Source organism: Sipha flava, unplaced genomic scaffold (assembly GCF_003268045.1).
Source record: "Sipha flava isolate LNK unplaced genomic scaffold, YSA_version1 317_pilon_pilon, whole genome shotgun sequence".
Taxonomy (NCBI): domain Eukaryota; kingdom Metazoa; phylum Arthropoda; class Insecta; order Hemiptera; family Aphididae; genus Sipha; species Sipha flava.
The window spans coordinates 4,943-32,700 of NW_020272999.1; the positions used below are offsets into that span (position 1 = coordinate 4,943).

At 26.3% G+C, this 27,758-nt stretch overlaps 2 protein-coding genes across 3 annotated transcripts; both read left to right on the forward strand.

The window, feature by feature from the left end:
- The first annotated feature begins 1,779 nt into the window (after positions 1-1,779).
- Positions 1,780-3,210, forward strand: LOC112686607 (general transcription factor II-I repeat domain-containing protein 2-like). The gene is made up of 3 exons (XM_025558979.1): positions 1,780-1,795; positions 1,877-2,389; positions 2,624-3,210. The coding sequence occupies exons 1-3, from the start codon at positions 1,780-1,782 to the stop codon at positions 3,208-3,210; spliced, it is 1,116 nt and encodes a 371-aa protein (XP_025414764.1).
- A 5,621-nt stretch (positions 3,211-8,831) lies between these two features.
- Positions 8,832-26,044, forward strand: LOC112686603 (proline dehydrogenase 1, mitochondrial). Of its 2 annotated transcripts, XM_025558971.1 has the most exons (11): positions 8,838-9,882; positions 12,965-13,173; positions 14,207-14,259; positions 15,484-15,654; positions 22,737-22,801; positions 23,862-24,037; positions 24,101-24,275; positions 24,456-24,698; positions 24,773-24,972; positions 25,347-25,435; positions 25,503-26,044. In XM_025558971.1, exons 1-11 carry the CDS (start codon positions 9,550-9,552, stop codon positions 25,706-25,708), a joined length of 1,920 nt encoding a protein of 639 aa, XP_025414756.1. In that variant the 5' UTR covers positions 8,838-9,549; the 3' UTR covers positions 25,709-26,044. The 2 variants fall into 2 exon arrangements, with proteins under 2 accessions (XP_025414758.1, XP_025414756.1); XM_025558973.1 differs by lacking the exons at positions 25,347-25,435; positions 25,503-26,044 and adding an exon at positions 25,132-25,150 and having other exon boundaries at positions 8,832-9,882.
- Positions 26,045-27,758: the final 1,714 nt, after the last annotated feature.

The following is a 27,758-nucleotide window of genomic DNA, read 5'->3' on the forward strand; positions in this document are numbered from 1 at the left end:
TATTAAAAAGTAAATTTTTAAGGCTTATATTTGTGCTCGACTTGGCAAAATTAAAGAAAGAGGACTCTATTTACTCTAGAAAAAGAGCATCCCCAAAACTTGTTAAGCATTATAATTATTACGTAAGTAATAATACTAAAGAGACGATAAAATTTCTGAAAATTAGTATTCCGTCCCCCCACAAGTCGAGCACTGATTAATATAATTTTAGGCTAAAGCTTAATATTTCGTGTATTATGACGCACTTTCTATACTAAAAACTTTATAACAAGTGTTATAAAATCTTATCCGTTGAAAATCACAAAAACAGTTACTACATACTCATAAACCATTATTAGAATAGGTTGATATTTTATACCAAAGGTTTCCAACCTACGGCCCAATTAAATTAATCTTTTGAAAATAACATTAGTTTTCATTAATTATAAAATTAATTTGTTAATTTTTTTTTTCTTTTGGTGTTATTTATAAGTATTACTTATGTATATAACATTAACTAATAATAATAGAATACATACATACATAGGTGCCAGGTTTTCAAAAATGTATTGGGTGCTCTTACCAATATCAAGCAGTGGTGCACGCAAGGTTGTAAGGGGTTTCACCCCCTCGAAATTTCTCCGAGGCCTAGTATAATGTTAAGACTATACAATATTTATATCTATAGTAAATTATTAATAGAATAACACCCCTCCCCCAAAAAAAATCCTGTGTGCAACTGACGTCAAGTATTAGTGAGGGGCTTTTCCTTTTATTCCCTATACTAAATTTTCAATAACCTGGTAACCTGATAACTGCAAGACCTTTGTCACTTTTATAAAATTAATGATGAACGTAAAACAAAAAGATTTTCTCATTGATACAATGGTTACGACTATGAATAAAATATATTGTACTGTTATATGATTACGGACTTGAAAACAAATTGTTTTTGTGTATTATCCACGATTTAAGATAATATCTATACAATATATTATATCTTAAGTCGTGGTATTATCTAATGAAAATACCGGGAGAAATCAAAATGTACAGAAAAATACAGTGCATCCAATAAAAGAAAAATTTTTTTTTCTAATTTTGACTTACGAGGTTTTGCTGTGTAGCCACTGATATCATACAATGAACGTGATGATAACGGTTTACCTATTATAATTAATATATTGACCGTTGGGTGATCCGCACCCAATGAATATTTTCAATGGGTGCTTGAGCACCCGAGCACCCATGTACTTGGCGCCTATGCATACATAAGAATCTAATAATAGAAGAACCCATCGACCACACTTATCGGAATTGGAGTGTACTTGCGTTTAGTCCGGCCGTTGGTTAAATAAGAGTTAACAATCGACACCGTAATAATAACACTATCGAACGTTTCCAAGTGTGAAAGTATAGTGTAACATTTGTAGATATATAATATTGAATTTAATAAGTTTTAAAATAATTTCAGTTTTGTTTCTCATCAAATTTTGTGTTCTGTACTTATTTGGAATTTAGTATGAACTCAAGTAAAATAGGAAAGTAAATAAAGAGTGCCGTGTTTTAAACGAAAAGTGGAATAATGATTACTTTTTTGTCCAACAAAATAATTTTGCTTAATGCGTTATTTGCAAGGAAAAGGTTGCCGTTTTAAAAGAATAAAATATTCGTTGACATTTTGAAACCAAACCACATCTACATATAACGAGCTTTCTAGTAAGTTACGATCAGATAAGTTTGAAATTTTAAAACATAATTTATTAACTCAAAAATAAATTTTTATAAAACGGTCACGTCAAAATGTATTTGGAAGACAGTTGAAGAAATTTGTCCAAATAAATTAAATTTATTCACTTCTGTTAGCTTATCAGCGAATAAAATTGCGCTACGACCACAGATCTCGGAATCGATATTGTTCGCCAATTAAAAGACACTGCTAAAAATTTCAAATATTTTTCAATTGCCTTGGATGAATCTACCGACTCTTCAGATTCTGCGCAAGTGCTTTTATTCGTTCGTAGAGTCGATAAATTTTTTAAAATAACTGAAGAATTGGCCGCAATCCATTCAATGCAAGACACATGTACTGGTGATAAAAATTTTCTAAAAGTAAAAGAAACTATTTTTGCTTTGGGTCTTGATTTTAAAATTTTAAAAGACGTAACTACTGATGGAGGGCGCAATATGTCTGGAACTCATAAAGGTTTGGTTGGAAATATGTGTGAAGCTGTATTGGAAACTGGAGCAGCAAAAGCAATGGCTATTCACTGCATTATCCACCAACAAACTTTGTGTGGGAAAAATTCCCCAATATCTGAAGTTATGAATGTTGTTGTGCAGATTGTAAATTATAATCGAAAAATTGCTCTCAGTCATCGTCAATTTAATAACTTTCTCGCTGACATTGAAAGTGAGTACCCAGATATTCCCTATCATTGTGTAATTCATTGGCTTAGCCGAGGTATTGTCTTGAAAAAATTTTTTCATTTACGTTCAGAAATCGACATATTTACGACGGAAAAATATCATGTTGTCACTGAGTTAGCTGATTTGTCATAGTTATGGAAACTAGCTTTTCTCGTTAATATAACGTTTTTGAATGAGTTAAATTTAAAACTTCAAGCAGCAAACTCATTAATTTCAGATCTATACACCTACATCAAAGCTTTTGAATTAAAATTAACTCTATTCACAAAGCAACTTAAAGAAAATAATCTTGCCCATTTTCCAACTTGCAACAAATTCAAATTTGAAAATGATAAAGAATTTCCTACCGATTTTGCTGTTGGGGTTTTGATTTATTTAAAAGAGCAGTTCCAGACCCACTTTAGAGATTTTAAAAGTACAGAAAACCATATTCGAACTTTTGAAAATCTATTTGCCGTAGAAATAAAAACTTTACCAACGGATCTTCAACTAGAAGTTATCGATCTCATATCAAACAACAATTTCAAAGACTATTTCAAGGAAAATAGTCTCCAAAAATTTTACACAATGTTGCCAGAGGAGTCATTTCTAAATGTCAAAAATCGTGCACGTGAAATTACGTCAATATTTAGCTCCACATACTTATGCAAGCAGACGTTTTTAAAAATGAAATACCTCAAATCTAAGTACAGAACTAATTTAAGTGATGAACATATACAAGCGACGCTGCTAATTGGAATCACAAAATTTGATGCAAATTACGAAGAAATTTTAAAAAGTAAGCAATTCCAAATTTCTCATTAAAAATTTAACTTATACGTATTATAAAAAAATACAATTGAGTTATAAAAATATAAATAAATGTACATTTTTCTTAATACCTACTTTTTATCTATTTTTCAATTTCACAACCTTTCTATTCCTTTAAAAATGTTGGCCCGCGATGCCAAAAAATATCTCAGATTCGGCCCGCCGTAAAAAAAAGTTTGAGACCCCTGCTTTATACTTTTAATTTACATTAAATTATGATGTATTTAAATTATTTTTTAGGTATAGTTTTATCTTTAATTGAAGATTACATCACAATCATTTATCTTAAATGTAGAGTGAACTTAGTAGAAAAAATGACAAATTTTAGGCACTACTTTAAGTTTATGAGTATATTTATAGTAGTATAGTATATTTATTTTTATGGTTTGAAATTCTATGTTGAATTAAATTAAATTTTAATCAAACTAATAAAATAGTAGGTATTATATTAGTCAATGGCTATAATATAATGACTAGAGCGTGAATTTATATGCATTTGCATATTTATTGTGGTTGGTCGCATAATTTACTAAGCACTACATTTGTTTTATGACAACGATTTAAACAATTTAACTTTTTTAGTGTATATTTTTGCATATTATGACATTTACTTAATTTTTATATTTTAAGAGCTTATTTTATGAATTTAATTACATATTTTGATGTTTTCTTGTTTTTTTTTCTTCTAACATTTTTTAAATATTTACTGGTATTGTACCTAATGTAAAGGGTAAATCTATTTATGAAAAATTTAAAATTTATATTTTTTAATTACATATATATTACTTATGTGGACGTGGAAAATTCATTTACAAAAATTGTATAACGTTTTGTTGATTGGCAAGTGTCAATTATTTTTTTTTTTGTAAAAATATAGCTAAAATTATTGTCGTACAATAGTACAATAATAACGATATTTTTTAATTTAATTTATGTAATTCTCATGTGCGTTAACTTAATTGTTAACTTAATTGAACATGAATTCAATTAACTTAACTGAGTAAAAAATATCATTAACTTGCTCAGCCTTATATTTAGATAAGAAAATATTTTTAAGAATAATATTTTGATATTAATTCCTTTTTAGGTAAGAAAATATATTTTAGGATAAGTATTTGATATTAATTCCTTTCTTCCTCGTAGATTAAAACTACATACAAAATGATTTTAGTAAATTCATTTCTTAAAAATTTGAAGAAAGAAAATATTTATAGTATATTCCATAATTTTAAATGTATTTTTTTATGTATTATTTTAATTAAATGTTCAACAAATATATGTCGTTTTTTGCTACATTTTGAGAAAACGTAATGATCTTCAAAAACTACAAAACAAAAAAGTTTTAGGATTTTATTTCGATGGTCGAAAAGATAAAACTATGGTTAATCAAAAAGAAGGACTTAAATAATATTGAAAAATAATAACTGAAGAACATATATCACTTATACACAAACTAGGATCTAAATATATATATCACGCAACACCAGCAAATGGATCTGCTTTGTAAATTAAAAATAGTATTATTCATATTTTAGAAACAAATTATATAAATACTTCAGACATTGTTGCGATTGGTTGTGATGGTACAGTTGAACAGCACGGGCTTTATAACAGGTGTGATTCGAAAAATAGAAAAACATTTAAAAAAAAACCACTTCAATGGCTGGCTTATTTGTCAACTCCGTGCCAACTACCTACCTCTACGTTATTTATTTCAACATTTAGATGGGAAAACATTCGGGTCCCATGGATTTTCCGGTTTATTAAAAAAACAGTAATATGTCACAAACTACTTGTGGTAAAATTTTATCGAAATGAAAGTAATTTACCTTTTTTATACAATGAAATTGATTTAAGTACTGACCAAAAATATCTGTTTGAAATATGTTTAAATATTTCTTGTGGTAATTGTAGTGTTCATTTGTCTAGAAGAAATCTAGGAAAGCAATTACATTCTAAGTGGCTTACTACTGCAAACAGTAGCGCAATCAGGAATTTTTCATGGGGGGGGGGGGTTGACAAAATAAACTAATATACAAATAATAAAAAATTATAATATATATATCTAGAATATGATATTAATATACTATTATACGTACCAAAGGGGGGGTCCAGACCCGGAGTCCACCCCCCTGGTTGCGCCACTGACTGCAAACCGTATTTTAAGATTACATATTAGTATGCAGGGCCGTATTTAGGGGGGAGCTACAGGGTTATGTTGCTCCGGGCGGCTGAATATGAGAGGGCGTCTAATTTTTTTTTATATTTTCAATATTTAATAATCTAATATTTTTGAAGTGAAATTTCTTTACAAAATAAAAAGTGTATCTCAAAAACTATATATATATATATATATCACCAATCATAGCGTCGCGACACTCACACATACTCGGTAACGATCGAGTACTATCGATAGATCCAAAGATTTAAAAACAATATATCAATATGTTGACATTGCACTTAGAATATTTTAGTGTATACCAGCAACGAATTGTTTTTCAGAAAGATCTTTTTCAATCTGCAGAAATTTGTATTTGGTAAATGAGTCGTTTTTTATTGTTGCCCCCTGGTGTAAAATTCTTAAATACGGCTCTGTTATTATGGAATTTCCAACAGAAAATATAAAAAATTTAGCTGAGTTCATTATAAAAGTGTACAGTCTCATGTGGTTTTATATAAAAATGAATTCATTTTGTACATCTGGATCAAAATATCTTTCGAAAACTATACAATTTTGTCGATATCTACCTGAAAACTTAAAAAAATTTATCGACCCTGTAAGTCAACGAAATATGTACTTTGGATGACCTAAAAATATACTTATATGTTTATATGTATTTGATGATCGCAAAGACATTAAAAAAATTTGTTTCTTTTAAAACTCCACTGTTGAATTTTAATTAGGGTTGCCATACATTTAAGACGAAACCGGGACAACACAAACACAATATTGAGTAATATACTTTTTATATAACTTTTAATATATTGAGAAGATCAGTGGCGTAAATAAGGGAGGAATGTGGAGGTCAGATCCCCCCAGACCTTTTTTAAATATTATAAAATAATGTTTTTATTGTGAGGGCGTTAGATACATACGCAAAAAAAAAAATTATGATAAAATAAAAATAATGATTTGTTTGCAAATGATCCCCACATATAAAAGTTATGTATACGCCACTGAAGAGGACCATTAATGGCCGGCAATATAATATTTAAAAAAATGTTTGTAAAATAAAATATATTATATTTATATGTGTATTTACAAATTATGTTTTTATTATATATTGTTAATCGATTACGATTAAAAATGTACTTTGAAATAAAATGGTCGAAATTAAAAATTAAACAATACTACATTTCCTCTAAATGTCGAAATCGAGACATATGGACGTCCCGAAAACATTTTTCGTGACACCGTGACGTGAAGTCCAAAACTGGTATGACAGTCCCGGTTTTTCGGGATGTATAGCAACCCTAAAAATTTAATATTAAAAAAAAAAAAAAATATATATATATATATATAAAAATTAAAAAAAATGCAAATGACTACTTCAAACTAATTGATTGGGAAAATGATCAAATTACGGAGACCTCAATTATATCAACTATTGATCAAGAAACATTTAAATTGGTAAAACTTTTTTTTTTTTTTTATTAATTCTCAAAGTTTTAACTTTAGATTTTTGCATTAGATTATTGAAAATCCAAAAAAGCATAGCAATAATGATATTTTCAACTGTCCTTGACATATTCAAGCTGTCGAATGAAGCGTGAAAATTGTGATTGAAGCATCTGGAGCTGTATGTGGACAAACCAGAAAATACGGTTTTATAAGATCAAGAATTGAACCTCGTAGAATTATGCCTAATTTTCATTAAAAAAAAAATTTTCAATTAGGTTGAGTTTATTATTTTAATTAATACTTTTTATACTTACTCAAAATATAATAATCAATCAAAATATATATAAACAGCTTATATATTTATACATCAATAACAATTTAATTAAATGATTTTTTCAAAAATGTTGTCATATTTTTTTTAGTAATTTGAAAGAAATTACTTGCGGTACCTCTTAAATTGGTCGAATTATATCCATTTTTTTCATACATTTATTTGAGTATGAATCACAATTTTTAAATAAAATAATTGTACTTAAAAATTGTGATTCATTTCTAATTATTAGAATTTGGAAAAAGATAATTTTTGTTTTTCATCATAAAATCGATCCACCCAACTGTACAAAATAAAATCAATAGATTACTAATAGTATTGTTCATTAAATTACGAATTAAAATAATATATATAAGAAAATAATGAAATATATAAATAACATTATTTATAGTGAAGTACTGAAATCTCAATAGTAAATGATACAATTTATGAACGTTTTATAAGAATTTATGCTTCATCAGTTTTTTAAAACCAATTTGCATTTATGCGTTTTTGCAAATTGAAGTGTTATTAGATTATTAGTTCTATCAAAACTACATTTAATTATAATTTATATACTATCTACATAATTAGAAATAGTTAAGTTATATTATAAATTATAAAAATTGCCAACAATTACCTAACATCCTAACATCTATTTTATTAATCTTTATATTCTAATTATACATTTTAAGGAATGAGTACATTAGATGAATATACGTCGTATTCACTTGGCTAATGAAAAAGCTATCCGATACCTATCCAACTACGATTTCTTTTAAATTGTATTACCACATGATTTTTATTAAGGTTACGTGAAACTTGATTTTTTTTTTTTTACATATACCATATTTCAATGCAAAAAAAAATAATACCACAATGAAGTATTAACCAGATGTAGAAGAAAAAAAATGTAGGTAGGTATTCAACTTTCTTTTATCGAGCCAATTTTAGGTATAAGAAACAATTTTATAGGGTTCTTAAAAATGGATAAGACTAGTTGGTATTAAATTTTTATACCTAAACAATTAGGTTATAAAAATAAAAAATATATACTTACACAAACATTGTGTATCCATAATACAAAAATGTTTTATTTTTTTATGTACCTACTCACTAATGATAAATTGAATTGAAATTTCGGTATACTACGTTTTTGTACACAGATGCAAATTATTTCACATTTCAACCAAATCTGAAGTAAGTGCCTACAAAGGATACTTTTAAAATTATTTCGAATGAATATAACGATATTACGCCATACCGATGCTTTGGGCCCCACCAAATGACTGGTAAAATTAAAATTCTTCCGAACATAATCTGTTCATCAGCAGCACCTGTATGTAAAAGGTCACGAGGGAGTTCTTAGTTCTGTGTTATTACAGCACTGGGGCCTGGAGCCAAAAGCTCAAAAGTGTGTAATATTTTTGTATCGGTCCACAAGAACGAAGCGAACGGATCGCGACGCCAGTGTCACCGGCGCCGGCATTATTACCGCACGACCGTCATAACTCGACGGCGCCAAGTTCGGCGGCACTGGGTCAGAGGTGTTTTTTCACGACTGGCGCTCTTCGGGGCTCTTGCGTGTTTTCCGCTTGGCAACCGCTATCACTGCTGTCCTCGCCACTATATGGCGTATATGGTATAATAATAATAATAATAATAATAATATACGGAACGGTGCGTTGTGCGCGCGCGTGTCAAAAATCCCTTATTCTCCGGACGCCTTTACCGCGGTGCCACCGCCGTTGCGCACTGTCAACGTCTCCGCTGGCTGCTCGAACGCACACGCATTACTCACCCACCCGCGCACATACACCTGCCAACGAATCTGACCATAGCGGTAGTACTGAGCGTTGCAGAGAACACGGTGAGAAATTGAACTGTCGTAGACCGCGTAGTACTGGTAAAAACTACTACGTCGCCCGGCCGTCGTCGCGCTTAACGTTTTCTAATTTTGATACCCCGATTTTCCCCACCTCGCGCACGCGAGTCCCAAAACCCGTGTGTTCGTCACGCGCCTGCGTCGAAGCCGTCGTCGTTTTTGTTTTTCACGCGATCGTGTGCGTGTGTGCATTTTTGCGCGAGCGCCGCGTGTGTATCGTGTGTCCCGAATACGCGCCGTGTGTGTGTGTGTGTGCGTGTGCGTGTGTGTGTGCGTGTACGTGTGCGTTTGTGTGTGTTACGTATATATATGCGCGTGTGCGCGTGTAGCTGCGCGCTCGTGTGTGTATAACCCAAAGGAGCAACCGGCCCTCTGCCCAGTCGACCGGACATCGCGTACCCGCATCCAGTAGCGATACGGCTGCATAAAATAACGTGTATAAAATATTTATTACATACTATTTAAATATAATAAAAATACAATCTTATCGGTACGGCCCCATCAAGTGTCCGTTAAATGGCTTTTCTGAAACTATCAACATCTCGTAAGTGCAGTCAATTATTATTGCAAGAATCGCTCAGGAACGACTTGTATACTCGGCTTGTGCGCTCACTAACCACCACAAATGGATCTGGAGAACTGCAGCAGCAACAGCAACAACGAAGAAATAACAGCGTGGCCGCTACTGCTGCCAGTACGGTCGATAACAAGCCAAAATGGGATACATTGGATACGTCATTCGCCAACCCCGAGGCTACTTTCAAGAGCAAGACCACCTGGGAAATATTTAGAGCTTACATAGTTTACCAACTTTGCTCATCAAATTACCTTGTTGAGAATAACATGCAGGTAAATGTTTAAATGTAACTGTATTACTCGTATCTATCTGTTGTTAAGGTTTACCTTAATATATTATTAATTCAAGTAACTTTATACTCAGTATTTTTCTATTGTTAGGTTTTCAACATCATTAAATTGCTTATGCTTACCCAAATAATATACTCGTCTAATCAAATTGCCTTAGTAGAATTTAAAAGTTAACTAACATAAATATACATGTAGTCAGAGCCAGACTGGGTCAGAAATTTCTACTGGAAAATAAAAAAAAAACCGCCCTCTTAGATATATCAAAGTTATATAAACAACCCTAAAAAAACTTATATTTTCATATAAATTTATTGTATATTATTTTGAGAATTTGAACACTTAATATTATTATTAAACATTAAAAGACTGTTTATTTAATTTTAGACTGTTTCTAATGCAATCGCATTAGAAAATTTGTCAATGTCTGTCGACATAATGAGCCTAAACTGATAAACCTAAAAAAAACTTCCAAACAAGTACAAGTAGTCCACAGGGAAACTCCCAGTATCCTGTCTACCCAGTCCAGCCCTGCATGTGGTACCTAATTAGTTTTATTTTTTTCGGTATTTACTTTTTCATTAAATTTGTTTTATAAAATACTTCTTTTCTACTTATCTCATGAAATATATTATTTTTTCATACTTATTGTATATTGTATATAATAACAATTAATAAACTTATTATTACTCAATTAGTTGGTATTATAAATATCTTGTTCTTTGGTTTCAGCTTTTGATAATTTAATCTAAATGTTGTAGCAATATTTTTAATGATTATTATTAAAGAGTAAATAATTTATTTACAGATTTTTACTTTTTACTATAATAATTTATTCTATTTTTCAACTTAATATTTAGGGATATTAAATATATTTATGAGATCTCTACAACTATATTGATTTAATTTATGTTAAAGGTTATCTAGGAAATAAATTAAAACATTAAATATAAGTTATGGGTCAATTGGTCAATCATTATGTATTATATTAATTAAAACCTTTTATGCTCTTACATATTAAACTAAAAAAAAAAAGATAATTTTTATTTTAAAGTTATGATATTAAAAATATTCTAAAGATTTATTAATATGTATTTAATATGTACTATTTCGTAAAACTAAACATTTTGTTATAAAATATTTAAATATAAATACATTATTTATTTTATTTGGAATCTAAAATCATTATTGAATACACTATAGATAATTTACACAATCTATGTACTTTATGTAATGTTTCACTGATTAAAATTATGAATACATTTAGTTAAAATTTAAATTATGTATGTGTATTTATAATCAAGGTTGACAAGATACTTAATATCAAGATACTCAATAAGTACTAGTTTAATAAATTTGTAGTATCTAAATATATATATTAAATAACTACCCAGATAATTATAATTTTAAATTTTTGATTTTAAGTACATAAAATACATTTTTTTTATTTATCTTTTAATGTTAATATATTTATTTATTTATTTATTTATTATTTCTGTAATACATAAAAAAAAATAACTATTGGTTTGGTAATAACTTTGATATTTAAAATTTTATAAATGTACAGGATAAGTAAGTTTAATAATTAAGACAATTACAAATTTTAAATTTGATTTAAGTATTAAACTAGTTACTTATTAAGAACTAGTTAAGTGTTTATTTTATATAAGTCAGTTATTGAATTACATTGTTTTGTTCCGTATATATTCCATAATGGTATTTTTGGTAAATTTAAATCAAATTCATTATTTTTCAGTAAATGTAAATAATTATAATAAAGCAATTGAAAAAAAAATTGAAAATATTAGTAAAGTCAATTTTTGTAAGATATTGTTTGAATTATTTATAAATAATATCTCTTATTTATGAACATATTTTTATAATTATTATTTTATTTTTCTTTTAAGAAAACTTGTAAGTAAGTATAATTTACTTCAACCCTTTACCGAACCTCTAAATAGTGAACATATTTTATTTCCTCATTAATTGTAATTAGTTTTTATTTCGGAGATTCTATCTTGGAGAGGTATCGTACATTTCGGGGGGAAGGAGGTATGTGGTATATGATATGTCATAGGAGTAAATAATTAATAAATAAATAATTTTTTTCATGCATGTATGCATTTTCCATAGCAGGTTATACCCCTCCCCCATCCTTGATCACCCTCCGAAATAAACACTGTTTTTTAATTTTTTACTATAGCTTTGTTCAGTTACATTGTATTGGTACACATTTTTAAAATTTACCTTGTTAAAAATATATATATTTTCAATTTTAAATTGAGTTGATAACGTGTTCATTTTTTGCTCATCTTAAATTTACTGTTTGAAAATATTAATATTGATAAATAATATAATTTATGATAGGAATTAACAAAAAAAAAAAAACAAATCTATTATTGCGACCTTAAATTTATCAATACATAGTTTATAATTTTTAAATACTAACCAAATATTTAATTTCACTGTTAAAAATGTTCCATTATATTATAGTTTATTAATAATTATAGTGATTAAAGTGTTCAATTTTAGCAAATTTAATTCTTATTAAGATACAGTAAACCTAAAATAAATAGTTAGATACTATAGGTTAGTCATTGATAACAATATTTTGGATGATGAATACAATTATTTTGGCTATTTATAATTAATATATATGTTACAGCAGCATATAAAAATAACTTTAATTTTAACTTTTAAAATATTATGACTCAATTTGTAAAATATTTTTTTAATAAATAAAGTTTAATTTTAAATTAAACCCAATTTTCTTTATGGAAGAATTGATAATAATATATGTTATTTTCGTCTTACATATGCAACAAAGTAAAAACTACCCTTTTTTTGTCTCTCATTATAGTTGATATATAAGTAATAAGTATTCTGAAAACACATTTAAATTCAGTACGAAATCTACTTGATATCAATTTGGCCACTTTTTTAGATTCATATTCTAATTTACTTACATAAATTTGATTTAACTTCTATTAAGATGTTAGTATATATATATATTTATATACTTGCATATTTCATACAAAGTTTAATATTATTTATTATTTTATTTTAGCTCATGAAAATTTGCAAAATGGTTTTTGGAGAAAAATTATTTACCTTAATGATGAAAATGACATTTTATGGTCATTTTGTTGCTGGAGAAGATCAATATCGTATTGTTCCTACATTAAAACGGTTAAGATCTTTTGGAGTTAAACCAATATTGGATTATTCTGTTGAAGAAGATATAACTCAAGAAGAGGCTGAAAAACGTGAAGTAGAGTAAGTTTAATTGAAATATTAAAATAACACTGTAAATTGGCCTGATTACAATATTATTTGAAGGATGTTTGTTTTTATTATAAAACTTCAACAACTACTCTTTCAAAGTTTGATAGCTATATTTTTCAACAGTATTTTATTAGAAAATATATATATGTGTGTTTAATTTATGTACTCTTATTATACTAGTAACATGAATAATTGAGTGTATACTTTTGACAGAGAAAAGTATTTATGATAATAGCAATTTGATTAAAAAATAATATTTAATATGTTAATAAATAACACTAATATTATATTTGTAATGTATGATTGGTTTTGAATAAAAAATGTATCATCAGGTATATTAATTTACAATTTTATTGACTTTGTATGATGAATGAATGTATTGATGGTTAACTTTTAATTAGTAATCGGTCGTGCATTACAAATATAGTAATATTCCAGGCTAAGCATTTATTTATTTCTATATATATATAAACTATTTATTTCTATATTAATACACGAGTATTAATCATTTACTAATTTTTATTTTATTAAGAATATTTAATTCAAGCTTCAAAAGCTTAACTTCAAGTAATTACGAGATATATAATAAATTTCTTTTCTTGTCAGTAACTTTTAATATTATCAACAAAATTTATTTTATTTTTATAGTTAATTTGTTAACAAAATGTCAAGTAATGTAATCATCTTTGAATTTATAATAAATGAATTTATTTAAATTTTAAATTTTGTACACTCCTGCATCTGTATTGATTATAGTGTACTAATAACATACATTTCCCATGACATGCATATTAAGTTAACTAATTAATGGTTGCAACTTAAAAGTCTCCACAGTTTAAATAAACTATAACCAGTAGAAAAAATATGTTTAAGAATAATGTTTTGATAGAATAAACTTATAATTTTACAATTTTAGGAACGCTATTACATACAATAAAGTATGATTTTGAAATTTTATCTAAAATAATGAAATTGTAGAACTTTTATGGAATTTACCATTGTATTTATTTATATTTATTTTTAGATCTAGCATGTCGGAAGTAGAAAAAATGGACCAAAGTGCTGCTCAAAAAGAAGGTAATTTATTTGAAATGTAAAATATTATAAACTTATTGATTACAATATGCATAGTTAAAATAGCATTCTGTCATGTTTACTATGTTTATTTAACTATTCAATTTATATCCTGTTCACTATTCATAGTGTATTTATGTATGTGTGTATTTATTGCATGTATGCATCTATTCTTAAGTTAATTTACTTTTATTCACCAATTACTATTTATTACAATTACATTCTTATTACAAGTCTAATTATGTTATTGATTTATTTTTTCTTCTACAAATTTTTGTAGAACTTATTTAACTTTGAGTTAAGTAATTGGGCTGATCTGTGATTGTGTGTATTAGAGTTTTAAATGTTTATGAATAAATAAAAATATGTAGGTATTGCGTTTAAATTATAATAAATTTTTAACTAAAATACTATCTCTTAATATGTAATTTTTGGAAATCTTCATAATAAATATTAAGTTGTATTCATAGAAGTTAAAGAGAGAGGCAAATAGAACAATTTTAATTTATAAAATATTTTTTTTTAACCGTTTAAAATTGGAAAAAAAATGACTTATTTTATTTTATTCATTATATAAAATCACAAAAGTAATTACTATAATTACTACTGTTACGCCGACTTGCTTATTCAAGCTTTGGTTATTGATGCATATAAAATACATTTTCATAATTATTAAAATTATAAAAGCTGAGTATCATGTATATAAAATCAAGTCTTGTTAGTAAATTTAAAGATTGAAGTGATATACTAATGTATAACATATGAAACTGTTAGGTAAAGATACTTACAAGTCTTAGGCGCACATTCCACAACATTTGAGGTAATACTTTATTTTTCGTTTATGAACATTTACATTAAATGGTAATTTTTCATTCTATAGACCATACTATTCAATAAAGATTTTTATTTTTCTAAAGTCTACAGAACTTAATTCAAAGTATACAATTTTTATTTTAAGGAAATGTAAAAAATACTAATAAAAAGTGAGTAATATAAACTGAACATTTTTCTATAACATTCTCTTAAAGTTAAAAATTTTAACTAAGTTGATCAGTTAGGAAAAAGTTACATAAAATTGTTTTGATGCTATAAAAAAATATCCCTATCCCATATTTTAACAATTATTTTATTCCATTATTGTTTTATTAGTTTTGTAACTGATAATAACTAATTTTTTGTTTGATTTGACTAACGCATGCAAATTTGGGTTTGGTTCCCATTGGGCAGATTCTGTTTCAGCCGAGAAAATTGGAGGTTCTCTACCTCAGTACCATGTGGATAAACAGTTTGCAGACAGAAGGTACAAAGTACAAAGTGCTCGAACCTATTTTTACTTGAATGAAGCTACTTGTGAACGTAATATGGAAGTATTTCAAAATTGCCTTGATGCAGTTGCTGGTAAGATTTATAAAATTGTATTTCCGAAAACAAAAATATTATACATTTAAAAAGTGTAAAATTGTTTTTCGGTTAAATTAATGTTAATACTAAATAATTAACTTTATATTGATATTCTGATCGGAAATTATTTATTTATTATTTATTATATTTAGTGATAGGAAATTTATCGTAAAAAAATATTTGGTTGATTTACAGAAATTTACGTACATTTTTACAATAGTGTATATTTTTTTTTTACTAATTTATTACGACCACAATAACATGTTTATAACTCGGTTAACCAATACTACCACTGGACACTTATCCACACTTAATCTCAAGTATTATATTTAAATATGTATAAGTTTGAGTAGTATGATGAATAAAATATACAAATGGATTGGATGTATAACCATGTTATAACGTTCATCAATCTTTTTTAGCAACATTGTTCCTTCTACTTCAAGTAATAGGGAAATTGGAATACGAGTTATAAAATGTTGTTTAATTTCATTCAAAGCTTCAGGTATTACAGAAAGTCTTGGCGTATCACTCTCAAGAATTGTAATCCAATTAACTATCAATTTTTTATTATCAAATTAATATATATTATAAAATATCATTCATAGTATTCAATTATAATTTTTTTTATAGACAAGGTCGTAGCAAAATTGGTTGAGCTAGAGGTATCTACGCCCCGAGCGGAAAAATAAAAAATGTGCATTTAATGTTAAAAATTGTGGGTGGGAACACCGTAGCCATGAATCGGCGCCATTTTATAAAACAGCACCGTAACTCCGTTCAATCTTTTTTTTCTATACCGTAACATCGCAAAAGATATTTTTTAAATCATAATAATTAACAAGAAAAATTGCATGTCCTATAATTATAATTAATATAAACATTTTACATATTCATACCTGTCTATTTTATTTTCATTATATAATTTTAATTTTTTTATTCACATCTAAATTAGATGTGAATGTAGTGTTAATGTAGGATAATTAGATGATCTAATTATCCTACATTAATTTTTATTAACAGTAGAAATATGTGATTTAATCGCGCTGCAAGGTTTAAGCTTCACATACAAAGCATAATCTTATCCACCACGATATCAAGGTTTATACAAAACTAGGTTAGGCTTAAACTATAAGTCTCTTTGGGGCGAAGCCCCATCCCCACGAAATGGGTGAATGAATCAGATTTTTTCTTTAATTCAGGCTTAAAATTTACAAGTAAAATTTTTGGTAATATTTAAATCAGGTGAATCCTTAATATTTGTGTTTTTTTTTTAATCTAATGCCGAATCGAATTAGAATCGACTTTTGTGTAGTTCTTTTTTAACACCTATGTTTTGAAAGTTACGCTTGTATTTTATTTGATTTTTCTTTAAGTATGGACCCGATAAAAATCCCAATTCAGTATTCATAGCCACGCGTAATTTGATTTCGCTATAAAATGATCCACATTAAAAAAATTTGAAATGTATCTCACATGTAATCAATTCCTTAAACACGGATTAAGGGGGGGGGGCATCGCCCCTTTGCCCTCTCTAAAATACGCCCATGCGGCAGGCAAGCGAAGTCCTAAAATTTTAATAATTTAAATTTTGTATGTAAGTTTTTTGATAAATGTGGAACTCCAATTGTGTATCAGATATTTCAAATAATTTTGCCTTACGGACTTTTGGTGTTAAAAATAGTTTTAGAATTCGTTCATTTTTTCGACAGCGTGAAAATACGATGCGTCCAAAATTATAACGGTTAATGTTGTATGTTTTTTGTACAAAAGCTTCATCGTACTGTATATTAATTGTAGCAATTTTGAAAATAATATTTAATACTTATGTTTTTAAATTAAAAATACACAAGGTCACATTTAGAAGTTTTGCCCTGGAAGCGTAGGGTTGTTATGGGATTGTTTATATAAGTAACATTTTTTTTTTTAATTTTGTTTAAAAATATTTAGAATGGAATTCGATCACGCAAATTTGAATAAATTGTGTACTCATCAAGTTTTATGTACAAATATACAATATATATGTCGCATTGTTATCGAATAAAAGTTACAAAAGTTGTGGAAACATAGTCAGTTGTCACCGATGCCTAATAATAGAACAGTTACTATACGTCATTCAGTTCTTTATTACGGGTCAAGGAGTAATTTAGATAACATTTTAAAAAAATTTCAATTCACTGACCTATATTATGATTATAAGACTATAAATGCACTTCTTTTGAATTTTGTTTTCATTTTAAGTACATAGTTTAAAAATAATCCTTTGATAATGTTATAAACCTTGCATTGTTTATTTTTATTTTATAATCACAATCACTGAGTTACGAAAAATAATTGTTTTGGTAACATGATTCTTTATACAGTATATACAGCATATATCTTTATAAAATTACTGATAAATAAATATTAAACATTGTCTTCTCTTCAGATTTATCTAGTTTATTAAATTATTAGTAATAATTTTCTATACGCCATTATTTTATAGTTTAAACCCTTAATTATTAAAAATAAATGAACCAATTTTTTATTGGTAAAATAGATTGTTATCGCATATAGTTTTCAAAACAAAATAACCAAAAAATAATTAAATTTTTTTTCTATTTATAGACATTTTTTAACGCTATTAATAGATTAAAATAGGCAACATATAATAACCTTCAAAAGTTTTTTTTTTCTTATTTTGCTTTAAAATGAAAAAAATACCATCACCTCAAAGTACTATTTTTGTCCAATTTCTTATTTTTTGACATTTATAGTACAAATTCACTAAACGAAAATATTTACCAATACATGCTTTGTTTAAATTTAAAATTAATCTTATGTTTACCAATTAGGTTCTTATTACCTAAAAAATTATATTTTAATGATTACATTTTAACTAAAATATATTAAAAAACTGTGTACAGTATCAAAAATTAGTAGTTTTAATACAAATAAAATTATTTATTCTCTACTATACACTATACTTAAACTCTAAATATCATATATTTACATAATATTAGATAAACTGTTGTTTTGTTGGTAAATATTATTTTAAAAATATTTATTTAAAATTATTAATAATAAATAAATACATTTTAATTCTAATTTAACATGTATATATATAAAACACTGAAGTCTCTGAAGGTTTCTGCACACTGGATGGGAACCATCCGATCAGATTAGAACGGGAAAAATGAATAAACATAATTTTAAAGGTCCCGTACATTGGATCCGATCAGATCAGAAACATTCAATCGAAATGGAATCGAATTGTGTGTCAACAATATTTTGACGAAATCAAAACGTGACCGCATGCATATAAGCACATAAATAGACATACTAGACTCTAATCAGCCCATTCTAGTTAATTATTTACTTAGTTTCTATTAAGTTTTTTTTTATCGATTAATTTTTTAAAATGTCGTGTGAAAAAGTTATACGTGAAATCTAAAAATATGCATATTTATACAATGAAATAGTAAAGTATTGGAAAAAAAATTGTATCATCTTATTTTAAATGCAGAAATAATGTCTGAAATTCTCCTTTTTTTTCATTTGCTAAATCAATATTATGAACCCACAATATTTTTTTTTCAGTGTTTTTCTTTTCTTCATCATTACTTTGTTTCATTCGTAATAATTATCTATGTATATAATATAAACTAATATAGAAAATAAAATATGAATGTAGGTTAGTTAAATGCTTATATTAAATATTAATGAATGCGTTAGGTAAACGTCTATCACAAATGGATAGGGAAATGTGTGCTTAGTTTATATGAACGTGGAGCGTGAAGTTCCGACTTGTTCTGACGCAATATGCGGACAAAGTTAGTTTTCGCTCCAACGGTAGGAATTCTGTTTCAATGTTATATCGTCAGTGGCTTTTCAAACTCTATTTTTTATTGCCAATATACTTTTTGTCGGTCTTTTATGCTTACTTTACTTGAATTGTACAAATTGTCTAAATCAAATAAAACATTAAAAAATATTTTATTTTTTTCATTGACTTATTTTTATTGTATTATACTAATAATTTATTATTAATATATTATTATTAGTAATAAAGAATAAAACTTTTTGTCTTCTCTTAATTTTTTATACATAAATAAATAAACAAATAATTTATGTATAGAAATAAATAAATAAAAGCTTTGCCTGGAGTATATTCTTAATTTTATTACATTAAAATTAGTGATAGGAAAGTCAGAAAATCACTACAATCTTTCTATAGTTTAGGATATCTTCTTTTTTTGAGTTACAATTATTTTAATTTGTTGCTACATATTATGTAGGTATATTATAGTTACAACTGTCACTTTTTAATTTAAAAGTAATTAAGTTTATTTTATTAAATCTGAAATACTGTTTAATTACTTCCCCTTCTCTTGTTCCGATCATTAGTATTTTTGTTTAAAATTATTCATATTTAAGTATATTATTAGTGATTTTAAAATCAATTGCAATTAGCACTGGTAAAACGCGAATCTATTAAAATTTAATTATCTTATCGGGTCATAATTGAAAGCATAAGTAATTCATTTTTCTTTTAGTGTGTACATGTTAATCAAATAATATATATTTAATAATTATCTATAATATTACCATGGAACGTTAATTGTATATACGTCAATTATACATATTATTCTGTTATCATAATATATTATCATAATTCAATATAGTATATTATACGTAATATTAATTGAAAATTAATTCAATCTATTACTATTTACGGCAATTCATAAAACTAATTTAAAATAAACTGCGTAGTATTTTCTATAAAATGTTAGATTATCCTCTTGCATATTATTACTTACATACAGGGCTCGGGACTTAAAGCATTTGCTTATTTTTATGGATTAACTTAAAATGTAGCAGAGTGCTATAGAAGTGTATGTCAACACGTACAATTATGAAATTTGAAAGTGTCTTTTTTTGCTTATTTGACCATTTTTTTTTTACGTTTTTCTAGTTTTCTCCTGCAATATCGTTTATGATAGAATTAAAATTAATAATAATTTTTATCTACGTTGTCACGTAGTTCGTCACAACAAAGATGTTCCAACGTTGAAAATAGAACCGAGTGTCAAACGTCAAAATGATCAAGACTAGAGAGAACAGTTTATATTTTATTTTTCAGAAAAATCTCTTAGAAAATCCATAAAATCCTAAAAAGTCTTGAAAGTGAAGATTTATTTTTATTTTGTTTAATTTTTTAGTTAGAATTTTATAGTTTTTTTAATAAATATTTTTGTTTAATTTTAAATTTTTTTAATGCTTATTTTAGTGCTTATAATTATGTTTTTAAGTGTTTTTTTTAAGCACTTATTTTAATGATTTTAAGTGCTATAAGTACCGAGCCATGCTTATGTTTAATATTTTTCAATTTGGTTCTACTACTTCATTAACCTTTAGAAATATCAATTGATCCTACCGATCTCTTTCAAAATCTTTTTTTTTTTTTTTGAGAATAATGATTTTTTTGTATTAAGTTTTTGAGAATAATTGGTTTTAATTAGGGATGGGTCTAACTGAAGTTTTCACAAACTCGAACCAGAACTCGAACATAATTTTTTTCTCGAACTGTTCGAACTCGAACTTGTTTGGTATTTCGAACTATTTTTGAACTTTAGATATTTCTATCTTTGAATAATTAAAACATTTAAAAGTTAAAACTTTAAAATTTGAGTTTTAACTAACTAGGTATTACAAACTAAAAAGTTCAATATTATAAAAGAAGTAAAATTATTAAGTAATGTCATTATTATTTAAAACTTATTTCTAATTACTATATAACTTGTTAGTTATTTATTTATATTTTATTGTTCGAATTCGAACTTTTTCTCAAACTTCGAACTGTTCGAATTTCTTAAAGTTCGAGGTGTTTGAGTGTTCGAAGTGTAGGTGAACCCATCCCTAGTTTTAATAGATCAATACTGCAATATCATTCATTCGGTCGTAGAATTTTACTCATTTTTATAAAAGAAATCTGAATATATTTATACATTTAATTTATTCAATTCAGTTACAAATTAAAAATAAAAAGTTCTAGCATATTTATATATATGTTACCGGCAATATGGATAGTTCAGGTATTTAGCAAAATGTTTATGCATTATGCAAATTGCCGACCCATTTTAGGCAATGTAAATAAAACATATGATTTTCAATATTATTTTACATATAACCTAGGTATTTTATAAAATATCTAGGCATTATATAAAATGCCAATTTTTACATTATTACTCATATTACAGACAAAATTTAATTTTTATCCATTATTATATTATTACTATTATATAAATATTTTACTTAACTACTATTTACTTATTATAATATGTTGTAGAAAAGTGACGATTTGAAGTGCACAAATTGTTATTTTTAAGGCAAATACACTTTTTATTTTGACACTTGGACTTACAAGCACATTTCAAAAACCCTTGGCCAATTCTTGTGGATTGAATTTTTAACAACTCATTATACTGTTCATCAAATAAAAAACTAGTATTAGTGGCCAAATTTTTAAAAAAGATATGTAGTTTGTTATAAAAATTTTATTTCATATAAATCTTATGCATAGTTGCAACACAAAAACGAGTCACGAAAATAATGAGAAAAATTACGATATTGTAATAAAATTAGTAGTACATGCAATATTGTATCTCAGAATTATTATTATAGTAATAAAAGAATATTAATGTTTATAGTGTTAAATGGTGAATGCTCATTTATGATAAATGATAAGTAAAGTCGTTGGTAATAGGCGATGTCCAATTTTGTTTGTTTTTTTCATGTTGCCTACTCCACAATTGGCATTATACAAAATACTTAGGCAAAGCTCGTATTATGTATATTGCTGAGTGATTTTTGGCATTTTATATAATGCCTAGGCATTTTGCAAAATACCGGATTATCCATATTGCCGGTAACATATATATACGCCTATTTTCATTATTTATTTCTACAATCAATAGTTTACAACTTATGGTTAATTATTTATTTATGTAACTTAAAAGTATAATATAATAGCACTGTAATATAAATATTATTTTTTATGGTTTTTTGTATGTTATTTCAAATTTTATAATTTTTTTTAGGTGCTACATATGGAACAGGAATTACAGCAATCAAGTTAACGGCTCTTGGACGTCCTCAGCTGTTGGTAATTATCAATTGTATTATGTTTAAATGATATAAATTCTAATAGAATAGTTATCACCAAAACCTAAATTTATCTATGGTTATTTGAATTAAAAAGTTATATGAAATACTAAAGGTTTTGTAGAATTTCACCAACCCCTCTTAGAAGTAATATTTTTGATTTTAATTATTATATTTTAATTGAAATTATAAATTTAATGTTTATTTATTTGATTTTGGGTATTTTATTTTTATTTTTTAGTTCAACAATTAAAACTATTTAGTAATTATTATACCAGGTTAAAAATTATTTTTTTGTGTATTAATATAATATAAAAAGAAAAATATCCACCTTTATAGGATATTTTTAAGACCTTAAGTCTATTTGAGTATTCAAATGTTGTCATTGCTTAACTAAAGTTAAGTTCAGAGCATTTAATGTCTTAATTGGAAATTACATGCAACTTAGATAAAAATATTGTACTTAATTACTGTTGCTTAGTCAGAATTTTTAAGATAGGAGGAGTATATAAGAAGAAATGTTTATATTATAGAACAACAAAGAAATGTCTGGTCACAACTATATTGTACATGTTTACCTTAATGTATGTTTATATTCTATTATTATTTTAGTTTAAATATAACAACTATTCTATTCAAAAATATTAATAAACAAATCTCAATTTACCCAATAAATATTCAAGATAATATCATATGTTAATATCATGTTCTTAGTAAACTTAAAACTACTAATCATATCTGACTTTCATAATTTTTTATATAATGAAACAATAATCTTATAAAAATTGTTAATTAAACACCATATATATATATATATATATATATATATATATATATATATATATATATATATATATAGTTAATAATAAAATAAACTGTTTTTTTAAATTATTTCAGTAATGAGATCAACAGTTACTAGAATCTTCTTATTATTGAAAAGTGTCTTTACATTTGAGATATTATCAAATTCTTATCATTATTATTATTTTTCTTATTAATTTGGTATTAAGTTAATAAATTATGTACTACATTTAAATATTAATATATTTATTTGATTACAGTTGCAATTATCTGAAGTAATTATGAGGGCTCGTACATTAGCTAGTGAAATTATGGGTGGCAAAGGAAATGTAATTGGTCAGCAACTTACTCTCGAAGAGTTAGATAAACGTTTGTTTGAAGCTGGAATAAAAGATACAAAAAAATTTTTAGAGAAAGTCACCAAAGATAGTCAAGGGTAAAAAAAATTTTATAAATAAAAAATCACACTCAAATTTTATACCTATTATCTTTATTTTAGTGTTATTCATTTATTCCCATGGAGTGGTCTGTTGAATGAAAATTCTGAATTAAGTGATACGTTCCGTGTGCCTTGTTTGAAAGAAGGTCGTATGGTTAGGCTATTATCTCAGTTGTCTAAAAAAGAAGAAGAAATGTTCCGTAATATGGTTCATCGACTAAATACATTAGTTCAAGTAAGAATTACCATTTTGATTAATTTATTAAATTTGTTATAAGACTAGTTTCTAGATACGTGAAGTGTCAAGCACTTCTCTAAGATTAGTGTACTTCTAATTTGTGTATTGTATTAGCTTCTTATGCAAATAGAAACTCATACTTAAAAATATTTGATGTAATTGTAAATATTTTTATAGACTGCTACAGATTTAGATGTACGTATAATGATTGATGCTGAACAAACTTATTTCCAACCGGCTATATCTAGATTGACTCTTGAATTGATGCAAAAATATAATACAGAAAAAGCTGTTGTATTCAACACATACCAATGTTACCTTAAAGATACACTTAATGAAGTCAAGACTGATTTAAATCAAGCCAAGCGTCAAAAATTCTATTTTGGAGCCAAACTCGTGAGAGGTGCTTACATAGATCAGGTAGTTAAGATCAATCAGTGTTCTTTATATTTCAATTTTAGTCAGTATTCATTTATATATGATATATTCAATAGGAGAGAGCAAGAGCTGCAGCATTGGGTTATACCGATCCAACCAATCCATCTTATGAAGCTACCACTAAAATGTATCATGATACACTGACCGAATGTTTAACACGTATCAAGGTATTGAAAGACCAGGGAGATGTTGCCAATAAGATTGGTATAATGGTTGCATCACACAATGAAGATACTGTGCGCTTCGCATTATCACAGTGAGTTAAATTAACATTGTTTTATCAAATTTATGTTTTTATGTCCAACACAATTAGTAAACCTTTCAATGTTATATCTAAATTGTAATGCGGTAGGTAATAATCAAAACGGGGTTAGAAATGGAAAGGGTACTTTTGTTAATTTGATAAATTTTGCAGAGACACATAGAATAGTGTCTAAAAAAGCATTTCCAACACCATCCAATACAAGCAAATAGTGATTACTGGAATTAAATGCAGAAATGGATATTACACAAAAACCATAAAACAAAACAATACAAACAGTACTCATCATTATGAAAACCACCACCAACATAATAATTTAAAATTTGTTTCATAAAACATTTTTTGTTTTTGTTTTCCTCGCTTATCAGAATGAAAGAAATTGGAATCTCTCCAGATGACAAAGTAATCTGCTTCGGACAACTGCTTGGCATGTGTGATTTTATCACCTTCCCTTTGGGTATGTTTTATAAATAAAATATTTATTCTTATGTGTTACGTTAACTATTGTTATTCAAATTGTACAGGCCAAGCAGGATACTCGGCGTACAAATACATACCATATGGTCCAGTCAACGAAGTACTACCATATCTTTCTCGTCGAGCTATGGAGAATAAGGGTGTGCTAAAGAAACTTGTCAAGGAGAAAAAATTACTGAGAAAAGAACTTTTTAGGCGTATAATGCATGGGCAGTTTTTCTACAAACCTAATGGAAATTATACCCCAGTTTAAAAATTACATTTAAGCTTTAATGTATCATAGTAAGCGCAAGTCTCTCTAATGGTATGCCGATTAGTCAATGTTTTTATTATCATCCCTCCAACCTAAACTAACTTAACACAAGTGTTTTATGACAAATTAAATCTAAATTGACAGTACTTATATGGATCAGTATTATAAACATAAGTATGATTTTTTATTTCAGAATCTCATGTTAACTAAGTGTAAACTTGTACTTAAGGTAATAAAAAATATATATGTTTTATAACCATGTTCTTTATACAAGAAGAATAATATTTCCTTGTTATTAACTAATCGGTTGACATTAAATTGCGCTTTTTAAATTTATGCCGGCCTTTATTTTTAGAAGACAGTTTATTATTATAAATTATTTACTGTTTATAAATAAATTGTGAAAGTATAAATGCATATACATAAAAATGAGTGGATTTCACATTCTGTAAAAAAAAAAAAAAAATGTTATGTTATGTTGTTTTATACAGATCGTTTAGTGATCTATGCTGGTAAAAATATTGAGCTACTGAAGTATAAAGTATCACCTATTTGTGACTTTATAAGTGATAATATATTAATATGTATTTGTTGAATATTAATATTTATAAAAGTATTATTGTCTTTTTCAGCTGTAGTAATAATAATAAGATTATTTAAATTATTAAGAATTTGTTTGAAAATTGACTTTAAGATACTGATTATAATTTAAAAATAATTTTTTTAAGGATGCAATAGTAATAATAAATATGGGGTTCTATGTAAACAATATTATAATCGACAATTTTAAATATTTATTTATACTCTTAAAATATGATTAGTGTTCTAATATTTATAATATTATTATGAGTAAAGTGAAGAATAAATCAGTTTCCATCGTTTTGAATACAGTTTTTGTTACTAAAACTATCCTTAATGTTTTATAGTATCTAATTAAATAATTAAGTTAATACACATTGTATCTTAAAGAAGCTTCTTTTTGAATTTTCTCTGCTAAGGAAAAACTTAAAAATAATACTTGATTTTTTCTTCAACAACCTTTTTTTGTTTCTTTTGGTACCGTCAAATGGTGTTACTTGGGGCACTATAAAATTATGATTGTAGGTAACTTAAAAACTATTTAAGTTAGGGAATTTCATGTGATTACAAAAAATCTGGGTCCTACTTTGTTTTATGAAAATATTATTGATTTGAGTTTTTTCTTAAACTCCTATATATTTATTTTTTATTTTTTATGCTTATCCCAAGTTGTACCATAAAAGTTTAACTTGGGGCAAACATATAATTATCATACAAAAACTAAGTTTCCTTTACTAAGACTTATTTGGGGCAAAAAAATAATATTTTTAAAAGATTCCTTGAATTTTTTTAAATAAGAAAAACATTTTGCATTTATTTTTGAAACAATGTACACTAATTAAAAATAAATTAAAAAAAACAATTGAATTATAGATTTATATATTTCACATTAATTATGTTTTTATATTTGAAAACAAAATAATATTTATACAAATTAAAAACCCTAGGTATGTAGGTAATACATTATGACTTATGTTGTATCAGTCTACTATTAAATCAGAATACTTATTTTAAATTATAATTAATTAACATATTTTAACAATGAGAATAGCAATACATAATCAGTCTTGATTTTATAATATTTTCAGATTTAATTCCCATTAACAACATTTTTAACATTTTAAATTTCACATAAATTATGTGAAATGTCATGTGAGATTAATGGAAATCCACATTTACTAGCTACAATAAGACCTTTGACTAAATCATGTTCTTCCAACTGGTGATAAATTTTAATCATGGCGTTGAATTGTGGATTTAGAAATGCCAAACTCTTCAGATGTTTAACGTTCAGTCAATTTATGAGATTTTACAAGAAGTACTGCTCTTTGAAGTGTTTCTTCATTATATGTTTTGTATGGTCTTACTCCAATTTTCTTTTTTTGTCCAACCATTTCTTTAAAAGAAAAATTATAAATACATTATTTTATAAAAAAAAAAATCAATAAGTAGATAACTTAATATAATCAAG